General features: G+C 39.2%; 4 protein-coding genes across 4 annotated transcripts; 3 read left to right on the top strand and 1 right to left on the bottom strand.

The window, feature by feature from the left end:
• Positions 1-100: 100 nt before the first annotated feature.
• On the bottom strand, positions 101-10,438 carry LOC122643892 (pentatricopeptide repeat-containing protein At2g15630, mitochondrial-like). The gene is made up of 2 exons (XM_043837464.1): positions 8,330-10,438; positions 101-110 (listed from the first exon to the last, which is right to left on the bottom strand). Exon 1 carries the CDS (start codon positions 10,298-10,300, stop codon positions 8,363-8,365), a length of 1,938 nt encoding a protein of 645 aa, XP_043693399.1. The 5' UTR covers positions 10,301-10,438; the 3' UTR covers positions 101-110; positions 8,330-8,362.
• On the top strand, positions 5,350-5,953 carry LOC122643893 (dirigent protein 21-like). Its single transcript, XM_043837465.1, has one exon. The coding sequence runs from the start codon at positions 5,352-5,354 to the stop codon at positions 5,853-5,855; it is 504 nt and encodes a 167-aa protein (XP_043693400.1). The 5' UTR covers positions 5,350-5,351; the 3' UTR covers positions 5,856-5,953.
• Positions 10,439-17,925: 7,487 nt separating the features above from the next.
• LOC122641599 (dirigent protein 22-like) lies at positions 17,926-18,533 on the top strand. The gene has a single exon (XM_043834888.1). The coding sequence runs from the start codon at positions 17,926-17,928 to the stop codon at positions 18,529-18,531; it is 606 nt and encodes a 201-aa protein (XP_043690823.1). The 3' UTR covers positions 18,532-18,533.
• Positions 18,534-22,795: 4,262 nt separating this feature from the next.
• On the top strand, positions 22,796-23,433 carry LOC122643094 (dirigent protein 22-like). Its single transcript, XM_043836728.1, has one exon. It carries the CDS (start codon positions 22,798-22,800, stop codon positions 23,401-23,403), a length of 606 nt encoding a protein of 201 aa, XP_043692663.1. The 5' UTR covers positions 22,796-22,797; the 3' UTR covers positions 23,404-23,433.
• The last annotated feature ends 1,770 nt before the right edge of the window (positions 23,434-25,203 follow it).

Genomic DNA, 25,203 nt, shown 5'->3' with positions numbered 1-25,203 from the left:
TTATTTTTTGGAATATTTATGTCAATCCCTTTGTTTGAGTACTGATACCATTGGTTGATGTCTTGATAGTAGAATGAAAGCTCCCAAGAGGTCATGGTTAAAATGTTCAACTCTCACATCTTCACTTCATGACTTAAGGCATCCCTCCTTCCCCTACTTTCACTACGAGGTTCTCGATAGAGGTATTGGAGTCCATACAAGTTTCCAACGATATTGATACTTAACACATTCGTATCGGTCTAGTATCCATTTATTTTTTCTTTTTATTTAATCAGATCTAGTTTCCATTCTTTACTTCCTATGATTATAGTTAAAATTTGAAGCATGTTTGATAGGTAGGCACAACGAAATAAAAAAAAAAACCATTATTCTTGATTTTTCAGTTTTTCAGCAATGAAAGAGTACTTTCGTAATTTTGATAAGTAAGAAAAGTACATTTTTCCATAAGAAGGCGTGTTTTCCACGCCTTGAGTCTGGAGGCTGATGGCGTTCCAAAGTTCAAAATCAAACGTAAGCAAGCGAAGTAATTCAAGTCAACCAACCATGTCTTTTCCAGGTTCCATTCTTTATCCGTTTAAGAGCGAAAAGGTTATTTACACGTCCCTTCTTTTTACTAACTCCACGGCCCACGGTGCCACGTGGACAACGATTGGATGCGTCATGGAGTTTTTGCTGACTTCAGTATGCTCTGAAGGAAGGTCTGCTTTTCCTGCTCGGCAACTTCTCATATTGGGAATCACATGTCTCATGTGCTTTCGTCAACTCGCGTACAACTATTAGGGTTCTTGACAAATGCTCTTCTAAAAATGCTCATTTGTTCAAATGCCCCTTACAATTTTTTTAATTGTAAATTTCTCTTTACTTTCAAAACTTTGTAGCACTTTGGTTCATGCCGTTAATTTGGAACGTTAGATGTTAGTTTCAGAGTATCTAATGATCAAAATGCCCTTCTGATAAAAATCCACTAAAATTTAAAAATAAAATGATCAAAATACCCTCATCTTCTCCAAATAGTTTAGGGTTTGAAACTGAAAATCAAACCCTAAATCATTTGGAGAAGATGAACCCTAAACTCAAACCTCCAAAATTGAAGTTGCAGTGAAGGATTTTGTGGATTAGGGCGTATTGATCGACATGGTCCTTTCAGACCTCCACTCTCTCTCTCTCTCTCTCTCTTTGTTTTCAACAAAAAGTGACTGACGGCGATCACAAATTTGAAGCAAAAAGGTTTCGGTTGCTTACACTATCATTAGTTGAAGAACACTCCAATTTTGACAGCTATATATCGAGATTTATATCGGGGTTTATAGTTTCCAATTATTTAGATGGAAAACATGATGAAAAACTAAAATAAAAAAATGTTTAAAAATTCATTTCATGAAACCATACAAAGCCAATGTAACATATTTAAGATCTAAAATTCATTATGTGATTTACCAAAAAAAAAAAAAAAAAAAATTCATTATGTGGCACCATATCGTGTTAATTTCAGGATCAATGCATACTTTTCCTAAGTGCAAGAGCAATGCTCAAAGTTACAGAGGTAAAGAACAAAAACTCATTAAATGTTGCCCCGAACAAACTGAGAAGGTAGAGTCTGAATGACTCATTACATTTGGATTAATAGCAACAACAGCTCAAACAACAACTGAAGGAAACAATTTCATCCCCTCAATGTTCAGACGATGATAGGTGTCAACGATGAAAGGGCAAATTGGCAGAACCACACATGTATGAGAACTTATTTCAGAAAGATAATTGTTTTCCTGCTTCATACATAGTTGCCATACTTCGAGATGGTTAAATTAAAAATGGTTCATGGTACTGAAAAGTTACGAAATGGAACCAAAGAAGCCCCTAAAGGAACAGAGAAGAGTGGAAGTCTGAAAGGACCATGTCGATCAATACGCCCTAAACCACAAATTTCTTCACTACAACTTCAGTTTTGGAGGTTTGATTTTCAGTTTTGAAGGTTTGATTTTAGGGTTCATCTTCCCCAAATGGTTTAGGGTTTGATTTTCAGTTTCAAACCCTAAACCATTTGCAGAAGATGAGGGCATTTTGGACATTTTATTTTTAAATTCTGGTGGGTTTTTATCAGAAGGGCATTTTGATCATTAGATACCCCAAAACTAACATTTAACGTTCCAAATTAACGACAAGGACCAAAGTGCTACAAAGTTTTGAAAGTAAGGGGGAATTTGCCATTAGAAAAGTTATAGGGGGCATTTGGACAAATGGGCATTTTCAGAGAGGCATTTGTCAAAAACCCAAAATATTAAAACAAAGAATAAATTACTTAGACCTCCCCCTGACCTTTCTGACAATTTAGGAAACTTTCTTGCGTTTCTGACAATTACTCAGACCTCTCCTAGTTAATGGATAAATTTGAAAAACCTAAGAAACCTAACAATTATACCTATTTTCTCTTTAAAAATTTACCTTATTGCCCTTACACCCTTTCCCTTTCTTCTTCTTCTTCTTCCTGCAAATCCATATGCTACCACCCCTCTGCAACCCCATCCACGCAGGCCGCAACCCCTCTACAATTAGCGAGCATCGTAATAGGGTTTTTGAGTTTCCGATAGAGAGATCTAGTTTTTGGTATTGGAACCTCAAATGGGTTTTCATAGTTTTCTTGTTTTCGAACTCGGGACGACTCGACGAACCTCTTTGCCATCTCCACTAGATTCTCCGGAGGTAAACAGACTCGCCCTTCATCAACTATCATATAATCAAACAGAAAAGGAAGAAGATGAACAAAAAAGAAAAGTTTACACAGTTTATATCCACATCAGTTGCAATTTTCATTGAGTTGAGAGGTTTGCTGAGGGGTTGCGGCCTTCGTGGATAGAGTTGCAGAGGGGTGGGAGCAGGTGGGTTTACAGGAGGAAGAAGAGAAAGGGAAAGGGTGCGTTGATGTTGCTACTTTATGAGTAACAACATTTTGATCACAATGGGATTTTTACTAACACCATTAACGAGCTAAAGTAAAACCAAATTTGAAATTGCTCTAAAAAAACTAAGGGAGAAAGTTCTCTGTCCGGGAGTGTGGCCTATGCTTGCACTCCCATGAGTCTCTCTCTCCTCCCCATTTGAAAATACACCTCTACCCCTTGTTTTGAGAAGGAGAGAGACAGACACATGGGAGCGCTGTCATAGGCCACTCTCCCGGACAAAAAACTACTTCCCAAAAACTAAAGATGAATTATCAATCAATTTTTAAACTTCCACATCTCCATATGAAAAGATTAGATTAGATTAGATTGAGATTTTCCAAACTTATAATAATGATGCAAACCACATAAAAGTCTTAACATAGTGACCCATACTGTAGAGATGGGACCCCAAAACTTCACATGTGGATGTGGTTAAGTCAAAAGGGGGACATTTTCATCAAACAATTGGTTTGCCTAAAAGACTCTCCAAATGGCTCAAGAAAGCCACAAGTAGTAGAGAAGCCTCTCATTGGAAAACTATGCCCTTTTATTTATCATCATTTAAAACAAATCTTGATAACAAAAATGTTGAGTTTACCAGTTACTAGTTTTGTGAGAAGGCAAGTTTTAGAATAAGAATAGAAAATACATGTATAAGAAAACAGATACATGTGTGTAACTGTGTATCCTTTAAAAATTTCCAATTAAATTAGTTTTTTAATCACTAAAAAAAAATAATTTAAACCCTCAATTCTAAAAATAATTATAAGTTAGCAAGTATTCATGTTAGTAGTCATGCATAAATAAAGCAGACTTAGATGTTGACTTGCATTCATTTTCCTATCTAATGTCTTACCTTTTTGTCAAAAGTGTAGTTAAAAAGAAAAAGGGAAGTAGTTTTCTATACGGAAGTGTGGCCTACGCCAACACTCCCATGCGTCTATCTCTCTCATCATCAAAAGTCAAAACAAGGGGGCAAAGATATCTCCTACGCCAGCACTCCCATGTGTTTATCTCTCTCCTCAAAAATCAAAACAAGGGGGCAAAGGTATCCCCTACGTCAGCACTCCCATGTGTCTATCTCTCTCCTCATCAAAAATCAAAACAAAGGGGCAGAGGTATCTCCTACGCCATCACTTTCATGTGTCTATCTCTCTCCTCTTCAAAAATTAAAACAAGGGGGCAGAGGTATCTCCTACACCAGCACTCCCATGTGTCTATCTCTCTCCTCCTAAAAAATCAGAACAAGGGGGCAGAAGTATCTTTTCATATGGGAGGAGAGAGATGGACTCATGAGAGTGCTGGCGTAGGGCAAAGTTCTTTTTCCCAATGGAAAAAAAAAAAGAGAAAACAAGGCAAAGTGAAGTTAGTGGAATTCTTAAACCATTTAAAAATTAAATAAAAGATTAAGTATATTATTATACTTGATAATCATTTCAGTTTGTCAATTCAAAATGTTCTTATCGATCAATAATAGAGCCGTAATTTAGTGGAACAATGATAAATTATAGCCGTTCATTAGAGATCATTGTGTGGATCCTAGTTACTTTCTTGTTCTTTTCTGAACCTGTTATTTTCTGGTTCTTGTATATATAGAAGAAGGTGGGAAGTCTTGGACATCAATTGCTTTCTTGTTCATGCATGCAAGGCACAGCTCAAGGGAGGTGTTTGGTTTCTTTTAATTTCATTTATCTTCCCCACATATATTAGCAAGGTTTAGTGTTGAAAAAAAGAATAAATTGGGTTTGGATGGGCACAGGCTGGCCATTTCCCAGCCTACTTGCAGGTTCAATCTGGGATGAGGGAGGCATGGAACCAAACTAAAGGCTCATATGTTTCGATATGGTTAAAGATTGGGAACAAATTCTTTTTTTTTTCCGGGTTGGACCTTTGGTCAGGCCCACAAATGCTCGGAACCCATATCCCAGAACCATTTTTAGGCAAACACTTGCTCTAAATAGGCTGTGTTTGGTATGCAATCTTGTAATAGATTCTGGATCTAAAATAAAGTGTCACAAAACCAGCTCCATCGATGGCACCATACTGTTTGCTTTGACTAAAATGCGTCATATCAAGTAAGAAAGGTCATAACATATATACGCATTCCATGACACATCCCTAGGCGATGTAGGATTTTTGTTCTTTTTTTTTTTTGTAAAAAAATATGTTTTTGTTCATTGGTTGTTATTACAACAATGAGAATGAATTGTATGCTCCACACTTATCTTTTTAATTAGGGCAGCACAGAGGAATGCACCACTGAGGTGCGACAAAACAGTATGTACATTGGAGGAAAGTGAGGTGATTTCATGTGAGGAGAGAGATAGACAGAAAGGTGCTAGTGTACCCTGCCCCAATGGCTCATAGAACCTTTACCCTTTTAATTATTATATCTTTCAACGGCTCGCCCCCATGGCCGGAATTCACCTCAGTTTCTTTTCTTCATCTGTTATTTGCTTAACCATCCTGTTCATGTTCTCCAATATTGCAGTGAATGGCAAGTCCGACAGTCTATTGCTGGAGTCTTTGTGGTTTAAGCGTGAGAAGATGACATACCTTCACTTGTTCTTCCATGACATTGTTAGTGGTAGTAACCCAACTGCAGTTAGGGTTGCTCAAGCAAGCAGCACAAGAAATTCACCAACTTTTTTTGGTACAATGGCCGTGATGGATGACCAGCTGACGGAAACACTGGAGATGAATTCTATGATTGTCGGAAGAGCTCAGGGGATATACACAATGGCGTCACAAAATGAGTTAGTCTTGTTGATGACCTTCACCTTTGTTTTTACAGCAGGGAAGTACAACGGGAGCACCCTTAGCTTATTGGGGAGGAATCAGATTCGATCAACCATGAGCGAGATTCAGGTGATGGGAGGGACCAGGATTTTCCAGTTGGCTCGTGGCTACGCTTAGGCAAAGACTCAATCAATCAACCTTACAACCGGGGATGCTCTGAATATAATGTCTATGTCATCCATTACTGATCCATGAATCTTCTCCTTTCAATTGTTTGGAGTTTTGCTCCGCCTTTCTTTTGATTCATTACAACTCATGTTAATTCCATTGAACAAAGTCTCAATAATTTCCTATCTTAAAATTCAAAATTTGTCGAAACCATCTAGTTTGTGGTACTTTGGTTTGCTTTGTTGCTTCTTAAAAGTTGAAGGGCCTCCCTCCTATTGGCTTTATGTGAAAAAAGATGGAAGTGTACCATAAAAAAAAAAGAAAAAAAACAGATGGAAGTGTTGAAGTATTCTAACTGTGTGCCTGTGCGTGTGGTTCTGCTATGACTGGTAGCTGTGGTTGGTTAACGAGCAATGGTTTTCTTTGACTTTGACCTTCACTATGGGTAGACAAGAACTAGAAAGTCTCTTGGGTGCTGGTTCACAGGCTTTAGTATCTACAGTGCCAAGCAATTCCTAGTCCGACTGAAACCGGTCCAACTAATAGATGATTTTTATCTGGGTTAACATGGCCTGAATGGAGTTCCGGACACAACAGTCAGTTTTTTAGTACTTAGATGAGACCCAACTCCACATTCAGTTTGGGAACTCTGTAGTCTATAGTCTGTACACTTCTTCCACTGCTTAACTCTGCATCACACTTTACGAATGTGAGTACTGGGTACAAGAAGAAAGAGCACTAGCCTGAAGCAATTAACCTGTTTGATTTCCCATCCCAGTGCGCATACTTGATTCACTTTTTACCATAGAAACTCTATTTTGACGTAAAATGCCTAGAAGATTTACGTAAGCGTAAATTTTGATCTATCCATTTTTTTTTTTTTTTAATGATTTTTGGGCATAAAATATGAGGTTCCATTGTAAATCTTTGGGAACCTGGTTTCTACATGCCCGTGGTAGGAACCTTTCCAACATGCACAACTGCACGTGATAGATCAGATAGTAAATCAAATTTTGCAGACATCTAGAGTGGTAGAACACTAGGTACTCTAGTCACATGTCAATTTTCAATCATAACGGAGTTTGCCACGTGGCTGAGATTCGAAAATCTGGGTTGCCGGACAGTGCATAATAGTGGTGAAGTACTGTAGGCGTTCATAGATATACAAGGGGATGCATGACAGTTGACCCAATACCTGCACTTAACCCCGATTTGAATCGGAATCGGACAGGGTTGACTAGTACCCGAATCCCAATTCCTAAAACCTAGACAAAAACAGAAGTATGCTACTAATAGAAGCTTGGACCTACCAGACAAAACTAGGTCCACAACAACAACTCAGCCTTATCCCAAATAAATGGGGATGGCTACATGGATCCCAGAAGAAACATAATATTAATAATATAAAAGTAAAGGGAAAGAGCACACAACAGTGACACAAACTCTAGGGCATCGACCCAACTTAGCTACGAACCGTATCTGAACTGCTCAACAACGAGCCCCAGACCTCAAGAATGGAGTGTATTACAACAACAGCGTCACAACAATCAAAGCCCAACTAAATGGGATCGGCCACATGGATCTTTGCTCTCCAATCAGCTCTATTTGAAGTCATACAAGGAGTGACCTCATTCAGATTGAGGGAACCACGAGAGCTAGAGGCAGGCCTAAGATAACCATAGGAAAAGTGGTGAAGAAATTAGGTCCATCACTCATTTAATTATGAGTCATAATATTTACTGATATGTGCCTCCACTAAGTTAAAGAAATTCCAACAAAAGACACATCCAATGCTAAGGGACAAATACCAAGGACTGCTCTACCTCATATCTACCAAACAACCATTTATCACTACTCCCCTTCAATTAGGATTCTTCTGTCATTGCAAGGCTAACCAGATACCTGCATTTTTTTTATGACTATACTCCAAGGCAGATCTTTTATGGCAGGTTCAAGTAAATATTTCAATATATTGCAGATTTCATAAAGTTGGGATAGATTTTTAAGGTGATACTGATTTTGTGACTGTGATCATCCTGTGGTCCTCTTTTCAAATAACATGAATACTCCTAACGCCTTGAAACCGGCCTTATCATAAGCGTAAGAATTTAAGCTGCATTATTTTTTATTTAATTTTCCAAGGAGAGCTGGACTTGGTGTGGTCACATAGAGGCTAATATAATTCAGGACAAATTAAATTGCAAACAATAATAGAACTAGCTCAATTGAAGAAAAACAATGAAATCATTCTCTGAATAAAATTGAAGAAATGCAAGTATGAGTACCTGAAAGTTCTTCCTTGTCCCTTTTCATGCTTAGGATATATTCACAAATTATTGACAGCATTTATTGACAATGCTGAACTCTGGTGGCAAAATATGAGAGTGAGCAGTGGTGCATAGATGCTGTCACTGGCAAACGAAAACATGTAGGAAGAATTCATGCCCGATAAACAAGCATTGGTTTCTTTTTTAAGGCATCACAAGAAATTTGAAAGTCTGCTGGTCAACAATGGATTACATCCCAGTGTTCTCTAACAAGCCTTCATTTTCCCCAAGCCCCTCAATCAATGAGAAGTAGGTGCTGTCATCAGGAGTAATACCTTTGCTTACCATCTCTTTGAAGAGTTTTTCAGCATGATCTCCTTCCTTGTTTCTGCATAGCCCTTGGATAAGAGCATTGTAAGTGAGAAGAGTGGGATTGAAACCTTTGCTCAACATCTCATCGTGAACTTTAAAGGCATCTTTCATTTCACCTTTCCTACTATACCCACTAATGAGCGTGTTGTAACTGATGTGATCAGGTTTGATGCCCCTAATCTTCATTTCATTGAGAAGTCCACGAGCTTCCTCAATTTTCCCCTCCCTACAGAGCCCTTGCATTAGTGTATTGTAGGTCACCTCATCAGGAGCAACCTTCTTAGTATCCATCTCCTTCAAGAGCATAAAAGCCCGCTCCATGTTCCCATTGATGCAATGGCCATCAATCAGCGCATTGAACATTATGACATCAGGGCAAATTCCTTTACAGACAATCTGCTTGAATAAGTTATCAGCCTCTTGCATTCTTTTCTGCTTGCTCAAAACATAGATTAGGGGTGTGTACGTCACTGTAGAAGGATGAATCCCTCTACTTAACATTTCCACTTGCAGGTCAAAGGCTTTCTTTGCATTCCCTTCCTTGCAGTGCCCATTTATTAAGATGTTATATGTGATTGCATCAGGAGCCAAGCCCCTTTCAGCCATTTCCTTGATCAAGCCATCTGCTTCGGCTGCCCTACCTTCCATAAACAGGGCATGAACCAGCAAATTGTATGTGGAGACAGTTGGCTTTATTCCTTTAGTAACCATTTCATCCCTGTACTTAAAGGCCATTGCCAAGTTCCCCTTGTTGCAGTATCCATCAATTAATGTGTTGTATGTCACAGCAGTAGGTAGTAGCCTTTCATACACCATTTTGCCAAAAAGAGCTGTTGCTTCTTCAAGTTTTCTCTCCTTGCACAACCCACTGATGAGAGAACCATAAGTGTAAGAGTCTGGTTGTATACCCATATTTCTCATAGAATCAAACATCTCTTGAGCGCTTTCGAGTTTGCCTCTCGAACAGTACCCATGAATTATCGTGTTGTAAGTGACAACAGTTGGTTTAAATCCCAGACCTTTCATGTGTCCAATGAAAGCCTTAGCCTTCTTCAGTTTTCCTTCCTTACACAATACATTAATCATAATGTTGAACGTGATGACTGTGGAAGGGATCCTCAACCTGAACATTTCAGCATACAGAGCCCAAGCCGTGACGGTCTTATTCAGTTTCAAAAGCAAACTCAATAACTCATTACAAGTTTCAATCTTGGGAAGAATCCCCTGATCCTTCATCAAGTAGAAACATTCGAGAGCTTGCTCTGCTCTCCTCAATCCACAACACGCCCGAATCAGCAAATCCAGAACAATTGAACTGGACAAGCTCAAGTTCTCGCGAACACGCACTAACTCGTCGAAAAGTTCCTGGTTCGTTGCAACACCGCCTTCCAATGCTCTCTTCAAGAGCTGTAAAGCGGGTTGTGGCGATGGAAGGCGAGAGACTACACCCACTGCGAGGCAAAGGCATCTGACATCAAGGGATTCAAAACCTAATTTCTCAATTAACGCTAGAACAGTGTCAGGCGATCCGCGGAGCTTAGAAAGGGCATTAGAGATCACAGACGGAGTGAGATTTGGAGAGAGCCGTTCGATTGAATGCCACTCAGAATCTAAGATTGCTTTTTCTAAGTATTCTTCGACGTTCCTATCAACGGCTGGAGGAGGGATTGAGAGCTGATCTAGGGTTTGTGACGAAGCCTCTAGGTGAGAGATTGAACAAATATGAGCAGAAATCTGACCTTGGTTTGTGGAACCGAGGTTCGTGAGTCTGCGCTGTTTGAGAGTTCGGAAATTGAAAGCTCTGTAGATTCTCATTTTCCGGCAGGAGTGATGGTTGCGTTGCAGAAATCATAGCACAGAGCAACAAGAGGGCGGAGGATAGTGGCACCCGGCGCCGGAGGGTTTAACTGGGTTTTGCCTTTTGGAGTTAATCTGATTATTTTGAACCGGTCCATGGGACCACCTGGTCTGCGGGACGTTTTAAAAGGTTGAACCGCCATGAGGGTATCCTTCTGATTGTACACTCTTTCCTCTCTGACCGGGTGTATCCACTGTATACCCCTTATACTGTGTTCTCTACGGGAGCATGGCCTCTGCATGTTTTAGGGGACCAATGAGAGCACATGTGTTGGCATCATAGGAGGAGGGGGGGGGGGTTGGGGTTCATTTCACCCCTTTATGTGTCTGTTTGTGGGCAATACACTCAATAACTCTTAATCTAATTATTACAACAACTCAACATTATCCCAACTAAATAGAGTTGGTCACATGGAACCTTGCAATGACAAAAGATTGATAAAAGTGAAAAAAGAAAAGAACATAACCACAATAATTACACAACTCACCATAAATCTAACTAAATGTGATTAGCTACATGGATCCTTGCCCTCCAATCAATTCGATTTGAGATCATACTTTAGAGTTGAGATAAGACTTAAGCTAAGCATGTCTTTTCCCAGGGTCATTTTAGGTCTATTCCTAACTCTTTTAGTGCCTTCAACCTGAATCAAGTCACTTCTCTAAACTATAGCATCTGAAAGCCTCTGTTGAACATGACCATACCACCTCATACAACACTCTCAAAGCTTATCTTGAATCTGGGCAACTCTCAAATAAGCTCTATTACAATCATTTCTTATTATCCTTCTTAATTTTGCCACACATTCATCAAAACATCTGCAATTCCACAACACTTAGTTTATCTATGTGATGTATCTTAACTGCCCAACATTCTGCACCATACATCATAGCCGATCATATGACAATCCTATAAAATTTTTCTTTAAGAATATGTCGATTATATAGCACTCTAAACGCATCTCGCCACTTCATCCACCCTATTTTAATCATCTAGACAACATCATCATTTATATCACATTCTTTATGTACGATTGAACCCAAATATCTAAAATAATAATTTTGTGAGATTTCCTTCTCAGCAATATTCACTATCTCCATCTTTGTTCTGCTTACCTTAAGACCTTTTGATTCCAAGGTAGATATCTATAATTTTAGCTTGACATTAATCTTTGTCTTTGTCTCATCCACCATAACAATATCATCAACAAAAAGTTATACTTCTTACCAAAAAACATAAAAAAATTATACCTAGGGAACTTCGTCTTAAAAATAAAATTTTACAAATAAATATATGACTAATAAAAGAAGGTCATTAGGTACATTTTACATAATATACCAGGCCAGTTTTAGATATGGAGTTTGCGTATGGGTTGGGCCTTGCCATTGGACTGGACTGGTCCATAATCCATTCCAGCCTATAGTGGGCTGGGCTGATCAGGCCTAATCAAGGCCTTACTGGTTTAAAAATCATGTCATGTGAATGGCACAAAAGGATGTAACTGAAAGCCCTTCCCAACCTCCATTTCTATTTCTCCTCTAAATTTTTTATGAAAAAACCGAAAAGTGATTTTTTGTTTTTGTTTTGGGGGGTAAATGAAAAGTGATTTTAAGTCTTGATTTAATCTGTATATGATTTCATCCTATTATACATCGAAGCTTTTTTTTGTTTTAAACCAATAAAGTATCGTTTATTAGGATAAAAGGGAAGAATCGAATTACACCAAGAGGGATTAATCTCCTCCAAAAGGATAATAGCCAATCTTTGGAGAGTCCCAACATATCTCTTTTGTGCCATAAAGAATTTAATCAAAATTGAAAAGAAGATTTTACACTTATTTACCCAGAAACAAATATGATAAAAAGATTCATGCCAAGTTGCGGGCAGCCTCAGCCCAGATACAGGATCACACAAAATGACCCGTTTCCCTAAACCCCTAAATTGAAAAGATCCCACCCCTATTGATGCCCATGCACGTACTTTCATTGGTCCTCGCACTTGTACATAGACCTTGCAACTTGACATTGACCTTTTGCCAAAAAAACCATGTTTAAATTTTTCTAAAATTACAAGAATCTCATTTCAAACTATTAGAAATTTTTTTGTAACATTTGGACAATTTTATCTTCTTTTTTTGAAGCATTTCCCCATTTTAGAAGCATTGCTCCCTTATTACAGTTTTTTTGGTTAGATCATTGTCTTAGATACCCAAGGTTCAAAATCCAGGGATCGGTCATGGGTGATACTGATCCGGATCGATAGAAATTGGTCTGGATCGGCAATTTGGATCCTCTACGGCAGAGCAACCGAGCGGCTGGCATGCAGCCTCACACAAGCAGGGAGTGGATCCCATCCGGATAGGGTGCTCGGGCAGTGGGTAGGGCGGTCATTTCGCCTTACTTATGTGAGGACGCATGCTGGCCGCTAGGCTGCCCGGTCGTAGAGGATCAGAATCCTTGGATTGGTCAAAAAACCCCAAAAGTTGTTTTTTTATGGATCAGGTCATATATCGGCCAAGATCGATAGGTATTGTGATATTGGATCGGATCGGTTAGCATCAATCAAAATAATATAAAATATTAAAAAAACTTAAAAGCTTTGAAAAAAATCCAAAAAAACACTTCAGTCAAACCGGATCGAATTGGATCATATTGCCTGATCCAATCGTATTTTTCGATCATGTAGCTGCTCCATGTGACTTAGAAAGGATCGATCTAATATCGAGATCAGCCTCAACTGATACCAATCCAATGCGAGATTACGAACCATGCTTAGAGCTTATGAGAGCACCATATGGTGAGGAGACGTTGTCCCTTCCAATTCCTCACATGGAGTGAAAATAACCACCCTACCTCCTGCCCATAACAACTATCCAAGGTAGGATCCACTGCCCCTATTAGAGGAATTGAAGCTGCCTACGCTGATAATTATTCTATGGTTGGGGGACAAGTCAAGTGTTCCATAAAGGACACCTACCCTCACCCTCATCTCCCAAATGTTGAGTGTTAGCCAATTCTTCTGTCGCTTACACCTTTTCAAACACGAATCAAGACCTTTTGGGTTAGATCTTTGTCCCATTGAGATGACCGACCAGAGCACCCATATATCATTTGAGGCCTAAGTCACAGTGACGAGGTCATGGAGTCATGGGCCTCATGGCATATTGGCATTGTCCTTCTATCCCAACTTCTAGAACACCCAGCATTATATACCAATTTTTCCACAAAGTATTGGGAATGGGCAAATTACCCCATCTTCTTCCACTTACATAAAAGGGTCCATGGTGTACGAAATCACAGAGAAAGTAAGAAAAGAAATAGACAGAAGAAAAAGAGAGGCAGAGAGACAGATCTTTCTGATTCAAGAAGGCCGGTCCAATGGGCCATAGACCATGGACCATAGACCCAACTCTATACATATATAAAAGCCAAAGTAAGTCTCCTTTATTAAAATTCCACTACACCGACTCTCTTCGAATCTCATAGATTTTCACGTCTGCCATTAGGCATCCAATGAACCCATAAACTGAGATCCATATCTTAAGGCTTTTTCATTCTAATACATAAGAGACTGAAATTAAAGTCAGTAAGTGGGTTGGTTACCTACCTCAACTTTGACCTTTAAATCTTCCTCCTCAATCTTAACGAAAGTGGGTTCATGGGAAAAAAAAAGAAGGAAAGAAAGGTGGAGATGGATTTGGATCTTCTACTGTGCGGCTGCTCGTCTTGCCTGTGTTATATCGACACAGAGCTACATGCAAAGATCACCTTACCTCTATCCAAGCGTTTTGTCCGAGTGGGGGTAAGATAGTCTTTGTGTACGATCTTGTATCTGCATAGCACAGGCAGAACGGGCAGCTACGCCATAGAGGATCTGCATCCGGTGGGGATACCCACTAGACTTCGAAAGTGCAAGGTGACGACTTGACTTTAGAGTTAAATATATGGTTGAAGCTTGAAGACCATAATTACTTTTTTAGAATTCTAGGCACGAGCCATGGCTGTACCAAGCAAGGTTTTAGGTGTTGGTGCCTGTACTGGTCACCGCCGACATTGATACCGATACAATATGGATTGGTTGGGTGTTGAATATTGAGTCTTGAGTCTTGACTCTTAACCATGGAAGAAGAATTCGATCGAAACCTGTTGAAACCACCGAGTTAACTCGGTTTCGCAGGTTTTCGAGACGAGTTGAAGGGTGATTTTAAAAAATCTAGGGTTTCGATCGAAGTTCAATGGTTTCGACTAGTTTCGACCAAGATGTTGGTAATTTTGCAAGCTTCGACACTTGTGCCCATCGAAACTTGGGGAAACCTGGCTCGAAACCAGTACAGATACTTAAATATGCCAGTTACCAGGCCAGAAATCAGGACAGACACTTATTTATACCTAATATCATTTAAGTAAATATTTTCATTTACTTAAGATATTATTCATAAATAAGAAAATAACCTCTAGTTCCAAAAGGAAAAAAAAGTCAATCCTCCAGTTCAAGAACAAAAACTGAATTCTCGATGGTAGATGCAATTTTCAACTTTCTAGTGCTGGGGTTTTTCTCAAATCTAAAAATTCCATAAATTTTAATATGGTAAAACATTGCTAAAAATCAAAAGTATGACAAAATATTCATTTGTTTCGATGTCTAAAAAAATATTTTCATTCAGAGTGATTTTGATAGCATTCATGCACACCAAATTAAGTTTGACCGATACATAACTCCTTTAATATAAATCAGATTTAAGCAATCTTGGACTTGTTGGAAAGCTATCAAAACAAAGCTTTCTAACAAATCCAGGATTGCTTAAATCTCATTTGTATTGAAGGAGTTATGTTCCAGTCAAACCTTATTGGATACCATGTCCAAGAACAATATACAGTATCAAACTTGGATCAAAATCACAAGTAATATTTTTAGTGTTCTCTATGTGAAACTAATCATGGATTGAGTTTAAAATGTCAAGAATAGGCAACTAAATAAGAATCAGGGCAAAAGAACAATTTTTGGGCATCGAAACCAAGGTTCGAGTTAGCCTAGAGAAAGTCCTAGGTTTCGACCAAGATATGGTCGAAACCGAGACGAACTCATTTTCTGGTTGGTCGAAACCCGAGTTTTAGAACCTTGCTCTTAACGAGTGGTATCGTATGTAAATTTGCTGATATTTCTGATCCATAACGGAGATATTGATATGTATCGATTGATATGATATTGATACCTAAAACCATGGTGCCAAGTTTTCTAAAAGGATTATTATTGGATGGGATTAAAACTGAATTCTTTTAAATTTGTAAATGTTGTGTCAAAAAATCGTTGATAGATCCTTCCTCGATGAAACCTACAAAAAGAATCAGGTGAGTAAGGGAGAACCAGTTTGTTTTGGCGGGGATTCTCCAATGCCCAAGTTAAGTCTCTGATAACAACAGATAAATTACTGGAACTCAAAATGATTGTTGTGAATCTATGTCTTTTTGATATGAGGCACATATTTGTCGATCTGAATTAAACATGGGAAACGAGGTTTAATATACAAACAATATGTACGTTCACACTTGTGTCTCAAAATCTCAAATCTTGATAGCACAATATGACAATTATATGAATAGACCGCCTAATTCTGTCCCCCTAATTGTGAATAACTTTTAGGTTAAAACTTGTAGACAACATTCGCCCCATTATAATCATGCAACTTAAGCAAAGATAAACACTTTATCTATGGATTTGATAGACATACTTCCAATCGTGTTTATGGTATCAATAAAGTTTTCACGACCTTAACAAAACCCTTTGAGTTATCCAAACGACTCAAACCAGTCCTTCGGCTGTGTGTGTGTTACAGAGTTAGAAAGAACCTTTACTGCAAATTTATAGTAAAAACCTGTACAGGTAATTTACTAAAATACCCATAGGACAAAGTTTTTTTCCCAAGGACTGCTAACCTTAGACCCCTGTATGGACCCGCCAGTTTGTCGAGCTGGCCCTGTTAATAACGAAGAAAACACACAAGGTGGGTTGATTCTTCTAGTCTTACAACTTTTTAACGATCCTTTGAAATCAGACCAATTATGCAAACGATGGAATACAAGACATTGTATCCCAACAAGGAGCATGTGAAATTACATTCCCACCCTCATGAGAAAAACAAAAAAAAAATCTCATGCATGGTGCTACCGACTAGAGAGCGATATCTTGTCCATATTTTTTTAATGATATCGGATGGTGTGGAAAGCATATTGGGAAATAGTGGGCATGTAGATATATATTATCAACTTTTATGTTTATAAATAAATACATATTAAGAGGTAGGACTAATGTCTTATACTAAAATAATAGGCCGGTAGAGGTACTGGTGCACCTCACTGCAATCTTGAAACTTGCCCATCATTCTTTGATTCATGTACACAAATTATTTTATTTTATTTTTTTGATGGAGGTAGGGAGTAGGATATTCATGTATTAAGTTTCAGCCTAAAGTTTGCCACTTTCCCAAATAAAAATGAAAAGCATGTGACTTATATGGTAAAGTTTTTTAGACAGTAGGGGCCGGGTTTTTTTTTATTGGTTGGTAGAGATGGAAGTACACATTATATAGCTTAAGATAGAATTACAGAGTTATACAAGAATTTTATCGAAATACTCATATAGTCCTTCGGACCTCGAAACTTATGGCTTCTTAATGGTCTTTTAAAATCAACCCACAAATCCAAACAATCGAATATAAAACATCATACCCCCGAAAAGATCCATGACCATAAAAATTAGGGTAAATTACACATCACCCCTGATTTTCAAACGAAACTCAGATCACCCCCTGATTTTTGAAAAAACTTAAATCACCCCCTGGTTTAGACCCCAATATGATAAATTAGTCCCTACCATTAATTTTATGCTATTAAGTGATGATGTCGGCCAGTTAAATAAATTTAATCCCTAAACTACCCTTGACCAATGTTGAAGATGAAGGAAGGGTAGTATTATAAATTTAATTCTAATGTTTTAGTACAAGGGTAAAACAGTCCTTTCACACCAATAACTAATAACATACTAACACCGTTACTGTAGAAGAGGTGATTTGAGTTTTTTCAAAAACCAAGGAACGATCTGAGTTTCGTTTGAAAACTAGGAGGTGACGTGTAATTTACCCTAAAAATTAACATTATAACTTATGAAGTTCAAATAATCACACATCGATTAAGTTTGGAACCTTTAAGTGTCTTCATATGCCAATTCCATCAACCAGCTAATAATTTAAACTTTTAGTTTAGATTCTAAAATGTTTGGAATTGAATGACCATGACACATTGCCACTTCCAAGCTATAGTACTCCTTTGTCAAGTGGGCCAATTAAAACCTCCAATTAGGACAAAAAGGTTCACCACTAATTGCTAACAATGTCTCCTGTGGCACACTCCATAATGTCATAGACCTACTTTATTTGGGTCAATCAGACCCTTCTAGTCTAGTCCTGTGGGTCATGTGAACCCTAACCCCACTTCCACGCCTTGACCATCTCAATAAGAGCTACTCTTTCTCTTTGGAATCAAATTTTCTCCCTTTAACCTTTTCTTTATAAAAGCCAAACTCTAAGATGACTTCACAACCCATCAAGCTTCCGATGGCTGGAATTCTCTCTAAACTCATGGTTTTCTTAGCCATTTTCATCACCTTCTCGACTATCGCCGTCGGCGGCGAGTCTCACAGCTTCTCTAGGACTCTACCACCGGGGTCCATGAAGCTTAAGCGTGAGAAGGTAAGCCACCTTCACTTCTACTTCCATGATATTGTTAGTGGTCGTAACCCAACTGCCATTAAGGTTGCTGAAGCAGAATCCTCAAAGACATCACCAACAGGGTTTGGTATGATGGTGATGATAGACGATCCATTAACGGAGAGTCCAGAGAATACATCGAAAATCGTTGGAAGAGCTCAAGGGATCTATGCATCTGCTTCACAGAGTGAAGTGGGTCTGTTAATGACACTTAATTATGCTTTCATTGAAGGGAAGTATAACGGGAGCACATTAAGCATACTTGGAAGAAATACAGTGATGTCGGAGGTGAGAGAACTGCCGGTGGTCGGAGGGAGTGGGCTTTTCAGGTTTGCTCGAGGCTATGCTCATGCCAAGACTCACTGGTTCGATCCTAATACTGGTGATGCTGTTGTGGAGTATAATGTTTATGTCATCCATTACTGATCCCTGCTGCTTAATTTCGATCTCCTTTGAATTGTTGGAAATTTCGATCTTTTCTTCTTTGTTTTTGATTGATTAGAACTAATGTTGATTCAGTTTTTTTTTTAAAACAGAGTGTTATTTAAGTTCCCATCTCAAACTTTTTTGTAGTGTTACTTACTATTATTCCTTTACGGCGCACGAGTGCGTTGCACATCTTGTGGCACGGTACCGCAGCTCGCCACGTGGACGAGCTCCCCTTTGGACGGCTTGGATCAACTAGGAAAGCTGAGCATTGTGCACATGCTATGTACAAGAGGATTTTTGGATTTTGAAATCTGGATTTTCAACTTGATCTAGGTCGTCCAAAAGGAGTCCTGATCCTCTACTTCCACCTGTCCGGTATTACAGTGCACCCCACACACAAGCAAGGCAGAAATTACCATTTTACCCCCACTTAGGTAAGGCGCTTGGACAGGGGTAAGGCGGTATTTTCTGCCTTGCTTGTGTGTGGGGCACACATGGCAGTACCGGGCAGGTGGAAGTAGGTGCCACACCACAAGATTTGTGGCGCTCCCTACGCCGTAGAAGAGCCCGAGGTGGGGTTTCTTAAAAGTTGGAGGAGTGCCTCCCTCCTATTGGCTTTATGTGGAAAAGTTGGCAATGTTGAAGTATTTTCAGTCGAGTCCATTGGGGTGGTGTGGTTGTGGTTCTATTGTGAGTGGTAGCTGGATCAAGATCCTCTATTGTCGAACTGCATGGCAGGACCGTGAGGCGCGTAATGACTACCTTACCTCCACTTGAGTAAGGTGCTTGGGCAAGGGTATGGCGATCATTATGCACCTCACCGTGTCTTGGCAGCACAATTCTGCCGGGCCTCTCGGTAGTAGAGGATCCAAATTGGTGGTAACCGTGGTTGGTTAACGAGCACTTGTTGCATTTGACTTTGACCTTCACCATGGGTACACAAGAACTAGGAAATTATAGTCCCTCTGGTGGTGTTTCCTGGGGTTTTCTAACGAGGGTGGCAATTCCTAGCCCAACCTGCTACTTTAGTCTGCCTAAAACCAGCCTAACTATAAATGGGGTATTACGTACACAACGACTTTAGGTGCTAACAACTGTCATGTGGTAAATTATATAAGTCAAATTTTTGTAAATTACATTTACAGAGCTTTGAAAATCCAAGACTGCGAAAGAATGCACAATAATGGTTGAAATACTGAAAGCATACTTGCATATGAATCGTTATCTTCTCCTGTAACTGCACGGTGTAGTACTGCATCGTGCGGCACAACAGAAGCCATGTGGCACAGCGGGCCCCACATGTTGCACATGGCCTCTGCAGCCACCGCACGGTGCAGTACTACTTAGGATAAAAATTCACTTGCATATACATAGGGATGCATGCAAATGCACGAAACAGTATGTTCTTCCATTAGGTTTCAAATTTTGATACAGTACTAATTGAGACCATAAAGTCTACAATTGACATACATAAACCATTTTTACCCTAGTGATATTATTTTGAATCGCACCAAGGACACCGGGAAAAGTGGACTTTTTCTTCCAAGGTGATAGAGGAAACTTCATTTTCGTCAATTTTCAATCCAATTAACCTTTTTTTTTTGGGGGGGGGGGGGGGGTATGTGAAGAATGCAGAGTTGTTGAGCTAGAAGGCTATTAAGAAAACAACATCCAGAATGACGATTTGCAGAAGAAAAACGAAAAACAGAGAAGACACACAATACCAGAAATTTACGTGATTCACCCCTAAGATGGGAAGCTACATCCATGGCCGAGCAATAGAACAGATTTCACTATCCTTTGGAAATGTTACAAAACCTCTCATACAGCCCTCCCAAAGATAAGAATATTAAATAGAGAAGCCCTAACCCGAGAAAGTACAGAATTGCCTCGAGACCTAAAAATGCCAAACTAGACAGGGTCAGACCAAAATATAACATATATCCCAAAATATATTGTTTCGAAGATCTCGACGAGCCCGACGCAACACACCGCCCTTGGCAGTGATGTGTGAAAATCCGAGGTCATTTCGAGGCCGAAACAACCCTCCGAGAATACCGAATGCACTTTCTAAACCAAAATTAGGCTTCACCAATAACAAAGGCTCCACCAACCATGGAATGAAATTTGAACATAATGTTTTACACGCTACTGACAGAGTGACAGGGCTTTCCTTTCTAATCCAATTAAACCTGACCACTTGGAAGAATAGAGTTTAATTTTGAAACATAGTTGAGAATAGTAATCTCTTAAAATGAATAAGAAAAAAAAAAAATAAATTTCCTATTTAGAATAAATAAATTCTAATAACTCGATTCGCCAATTTAGCTATTTGGCCAAAAATAACAATTATAAAATCAGCCATCCATATAGTAGACAGAGGTCACACAATAGAAGCTCAAGCTTTTCCAAAAAACAAACCATGACATATGATCAACCAACCCAAGTTACACGGGATGGATTATTTCCTAGAAAGAGCTGAGTTATTTCCATATCATCAATTTTCTTCTGTTGTGGAAAATTCATTCAAAACTGTGGAGGGATCTGTAGAATTTGACTTCCTATTCTAACATGCTTGGAGAATTATGACCATTCATCACACACTACTGTTTCCTTCAAAATTCAACATGATCATATGAGTCTTGACAAAACCTTCATAAAGTTGATCAACCTAACAACATGACTTTTTTGGCTAAAAGATCTTTTGTATTAAAATAAAGAATATAAACCCTGGAAAAATAACTAGGGAACCAAAAACTGCTGCAAGACATAAGGTTGAGATTCTCACCAATGGCATGACAATCAACAAAAAGATAATGACATTCCGGATAATAAAAACTAAAAACTAATCCGAAAACAGGATCTTCTCGAAGCATCAGCCTCCATCTCACCGACAATAGAAGGAGGAAAATATTGTAAAACAAAAGAATCACACCACTTTTTGTTGCAGATTTGATAAATAATCCGCAATCGGATTAGTCTCTCTGTAACAATGAGAGAGGGTAAGTATGGACTATTAGTATTAGACTTGGAGATAGAATTCATTCCCTAGACCCTGCCACCCACACCAACTAACTTTTACCCCAATATTCAACGGGAAGGGGCCAAGGGTGTCATTGTAAAATGGTAAGCTTGCTTTATACATGTTGGGGAATGATTGATGTCTTGTATTCCGTCACTCACTTGTATAAATGGCCGGGTTGATTTCGACGGGCCTTAAGAGGCACTAGGCCATGTTAGGACTTATTCCAATGTGAGATAGAGGTGAGCGATGTCTTTTATTCAATTGCCACGCCTAGTGGTTCAGTTCTTCAATCATTACCTGCCAAAGAAAGAATGTACAATTTGTTGTATCAATGATATTATCAAAGAATTACTAGTTGGAGAGAGAGAGAGAGAGAGAGAGAGAGAGGGGGGGGGGGGGCATTATAGTATAAACACAAAAGTATGAAGAGTCCATCTTCTTGCCCAGAAAGGGACAAAAGTTGTGATAGAAACCTCCATTTCCCTAGCAAAGAAGTGACACCTTTCAAATGAGGCGTATGAAGTCGATTAAACGAGGTCGAAATATGCCTCTACACTCATTTGTGGATCCAGATTTTCTCATTTGTGGATCCAGATTTTCTATGGCACAAGCTGCCCGTCCTACGGTGCTATGTAGTCACAAGATGATGCACATTGACTGCCTTACCCCCGTCCAAGCAGGGGTAAGATGATCATTGTGCGTGATCCTGTGTCTGCACAACACAGACAGGACAAGACAGCGCACCGTAGAAGATCTGAATTGCTCATTCGTACAGGTAATTACTCAATACCCAAGTAGGCTTCCAAAGTTGATCATGTTCAAGTGCTTTTTGGGTCGTCTCATGCCTTGCGATTGGTCTTGATCCCCAAATTCTCTCTAAGTCTTCTTACATACAAGAAGATGAGATAATTTTACTATAGAGCTAAACAACAACTCAAATACAGATAAACTACTACTTAAGGTTGAGTCTGACCCGTTCTTGGAGCCTAGACAACCTTTCAATCCCATTAGAGACCTGTGGGTCATGTGAACCCTAACCTCCACTCCACCACCTTAGACCATCACAATTCACAACAACAGCTACGTTTTCTTTCTTTTCCATGTCTCTCTCTTTGGAATCAAATCAATCTGTCTCCTTTCTCCTTTCTGCTTTCTCACCTTTTCTTTATAAAATCCAAACACAAGCCCAACCCAATAATTTATTCACTCTTTCCCAATCAACACAAGACACCACTAAGATGACTTCACAATCCATCAAGCCTCCAATGGCCAAAATTCTCCCTAAACTCATCGTTTTCTTAGCCATCTTCATCACCTTCTCGACGGTTGCCGTCGACGGCGAATCTCACAGCTTTTCTAAGACTCTACCACCGGGATCCATGAAGCTTAAGCGTGAGAAGGTAAGTCACCTTCACTTCTACTTCCATGATACTGTTAGTGGCCGTAACCCAACTGCCATAACGGTTGCTCAAGCAGAATCCTCAAAGACATCACCAACAACGTTCGGTAGGATGAGGATGATCGACGATCCATTAACGGAGAGTCCAGAGAATACATCGAAAATCGTGGGAAGAGCTCAAGGGATCTATGGATTTGCATCACAGAGTGAATTGGGTCTCTTAATGACACTTAATTATGCTTTCACTGAAGGGAAGTATAACGGGAGCACACTCAGCATAGTTGGGAGAAACACAGTGTTGTCGGAGGTAAGAGAGATGCCGGTGGTCGGAGGGAGTGGACTTTTCCGGTTCGCTCGAGGCTATGCTCTTGCCAAGACTCACTGGTTCGATCCTAAATCTGAGGATGCTGTGGTGGAGTATAATGTTTATGTCATCCATTACTGATCCATGATGCTTAATTTCGATCTCCTTTCAGGGAATTTCGATCTTTTCTTCTTTCTTTTTTGTTGATAAGAACTCATGTTGATTCAGTTTATAAAAAAATAAAAATAAAGGTTAAAGCTGTTTGTAACCAACCCCCAATTTTTCTTCCTCTCCCCTTCTTCTCTATCTCCGACTACTCTCTCGCCTCCCTCGCTGGCTCCGGCTAGGTCTTTCTTCCCCTCCTTTCCTTTCTCCTCAGTCCTACCTCTACGGCCCGCTGCCCCAACCCTGCCCCATCATCTCCCTCATCCATCCATTCCAGCAGCTCCCTGCTGCCACTCTGCCCTCCCGCCTCTCCTCTCTCTTCCTTGCAATTCACTGCTCCTGGACCTCCGCCCTCCCCCCTACAACTCCCTGGCGTCTGGTGTCAGTAAGAAATAGAAAAAAATGGAGGCGAATGTGAAGAAGATGCAAGTAGGGAAGAATGGTAGCTTGGTGTTCTGTAGAGGGGAGCCGCATACCTACTCTCTGTTATTTATTGTAACCGGGCTGCGATTACACTAGATCAATTAAGTTCCACTGCCCTCTTCGCGAACCCAAATCTCACTAACAGACAAGCCTTGTTTCAGGGATCTGTGTATTTGCGCCATGGAAGATCTTCAGAATTAATTTGGATCCAAAAACAGAGTTTCTCGCCTCCAATCAGCAAACAGGAAATGAATTCGATAATTACCTCTTAAGGAGAATGTTAAACCCTTGAAAAAGAAGTCATAATATTTGGGGGAGTTGCGGGGAGGACGGGAGGGAAGGGGAGACGGAGACGGAGTCGGGGCTGGCGTTTAGTTAGTAAGTTTGGGAATGACAATTGAACGAAAATGGAAACGTACGGCAATTAAACGGATTAGACGGTAATAATATTTTTCAAAAATTTGGTTTCATAAAACGCATACGATAATAATATGGTACGTGTTTAATACGGCATAGACGGCAATAATATTTTTAAAAAAACGGACATATATTTATTATATAACATGCATTCACCACCTAATAAATAAAATAATATCATGATTTTATGAACTAAAATAAACATAATAATATAATATGTTATATAACATCTCTAAGATTATCATTTAACATACCAAAATATCAATAATCTACAAGAAATGAATGTAGATTATCTGAAAATGAGATGAGCAAGTTGATTAGCTTATCATTAAATCATTCTTCCAACATTACATTTCTTTCTATCTACAATGAGATAGCCATATATTTTTAACCAGATGTGTTCTTGTGAAGGGGGATGAGTTCCCACTAATTAACCAACACAAGACAAGAAGGAGAGTTCCAGATATGGATCTCCACTGTACACATTAGCTACAAGAGACAGAAAAACAAGAATAAAATAGAATAGAGAATGAACCGTTCTCACCAATATCACACCAGATTCATTTGCTTCACTACTACCATCAAAGTTCAAAGACCAGAGAAACAAGAGGAGAGTACAAGACTTAAGTGCCGCTTTGTTGAACAGAGATGGAGAGGATGATTGGAGATGGAGGACGGCTACTGTTGCCTGCTACAGCTGGATGTTCAATGCAAATCGAAAGGGACGAAAGGGAAAGTGAAATCGTTTCCCTAAATTCTAATCTTTTGGGTATTTTTTTTAATAAAAAAAAACATATAATACGCGTATTATATGAGTATAATACTTAATCGGTTAAAAAACATGTTTTTTTAATAAAAATATAGGAAAATATGGAGACGGGAGTATTATACGTTTAAAAATTCGGATATGCGTATAATACGCATATTTACTAACTA

The sequence above is a fragment of the Telopea speciosissima genome, chromosome 10, assembly GCF_018873765.1.
Source record: "Telopea speciosissima isolate NSW1024214 ecotype Mountain lineage chromosome 10, Tspe_v1, whole genome shotgun sequence".
NCBI classification, from domain to species: domain Eukaryota; kingdom Viridiplantae; phylum Streptophyta; class Magnoliopsida; order Proteales; family Proteaceae; genus Telopea; species Telopea speciosissima.
The sequence above is the reverse complement of the archived record's forward strand: the minus strand, read 5'-3'. Positions and strand labels throughout refer to the sequence as shown.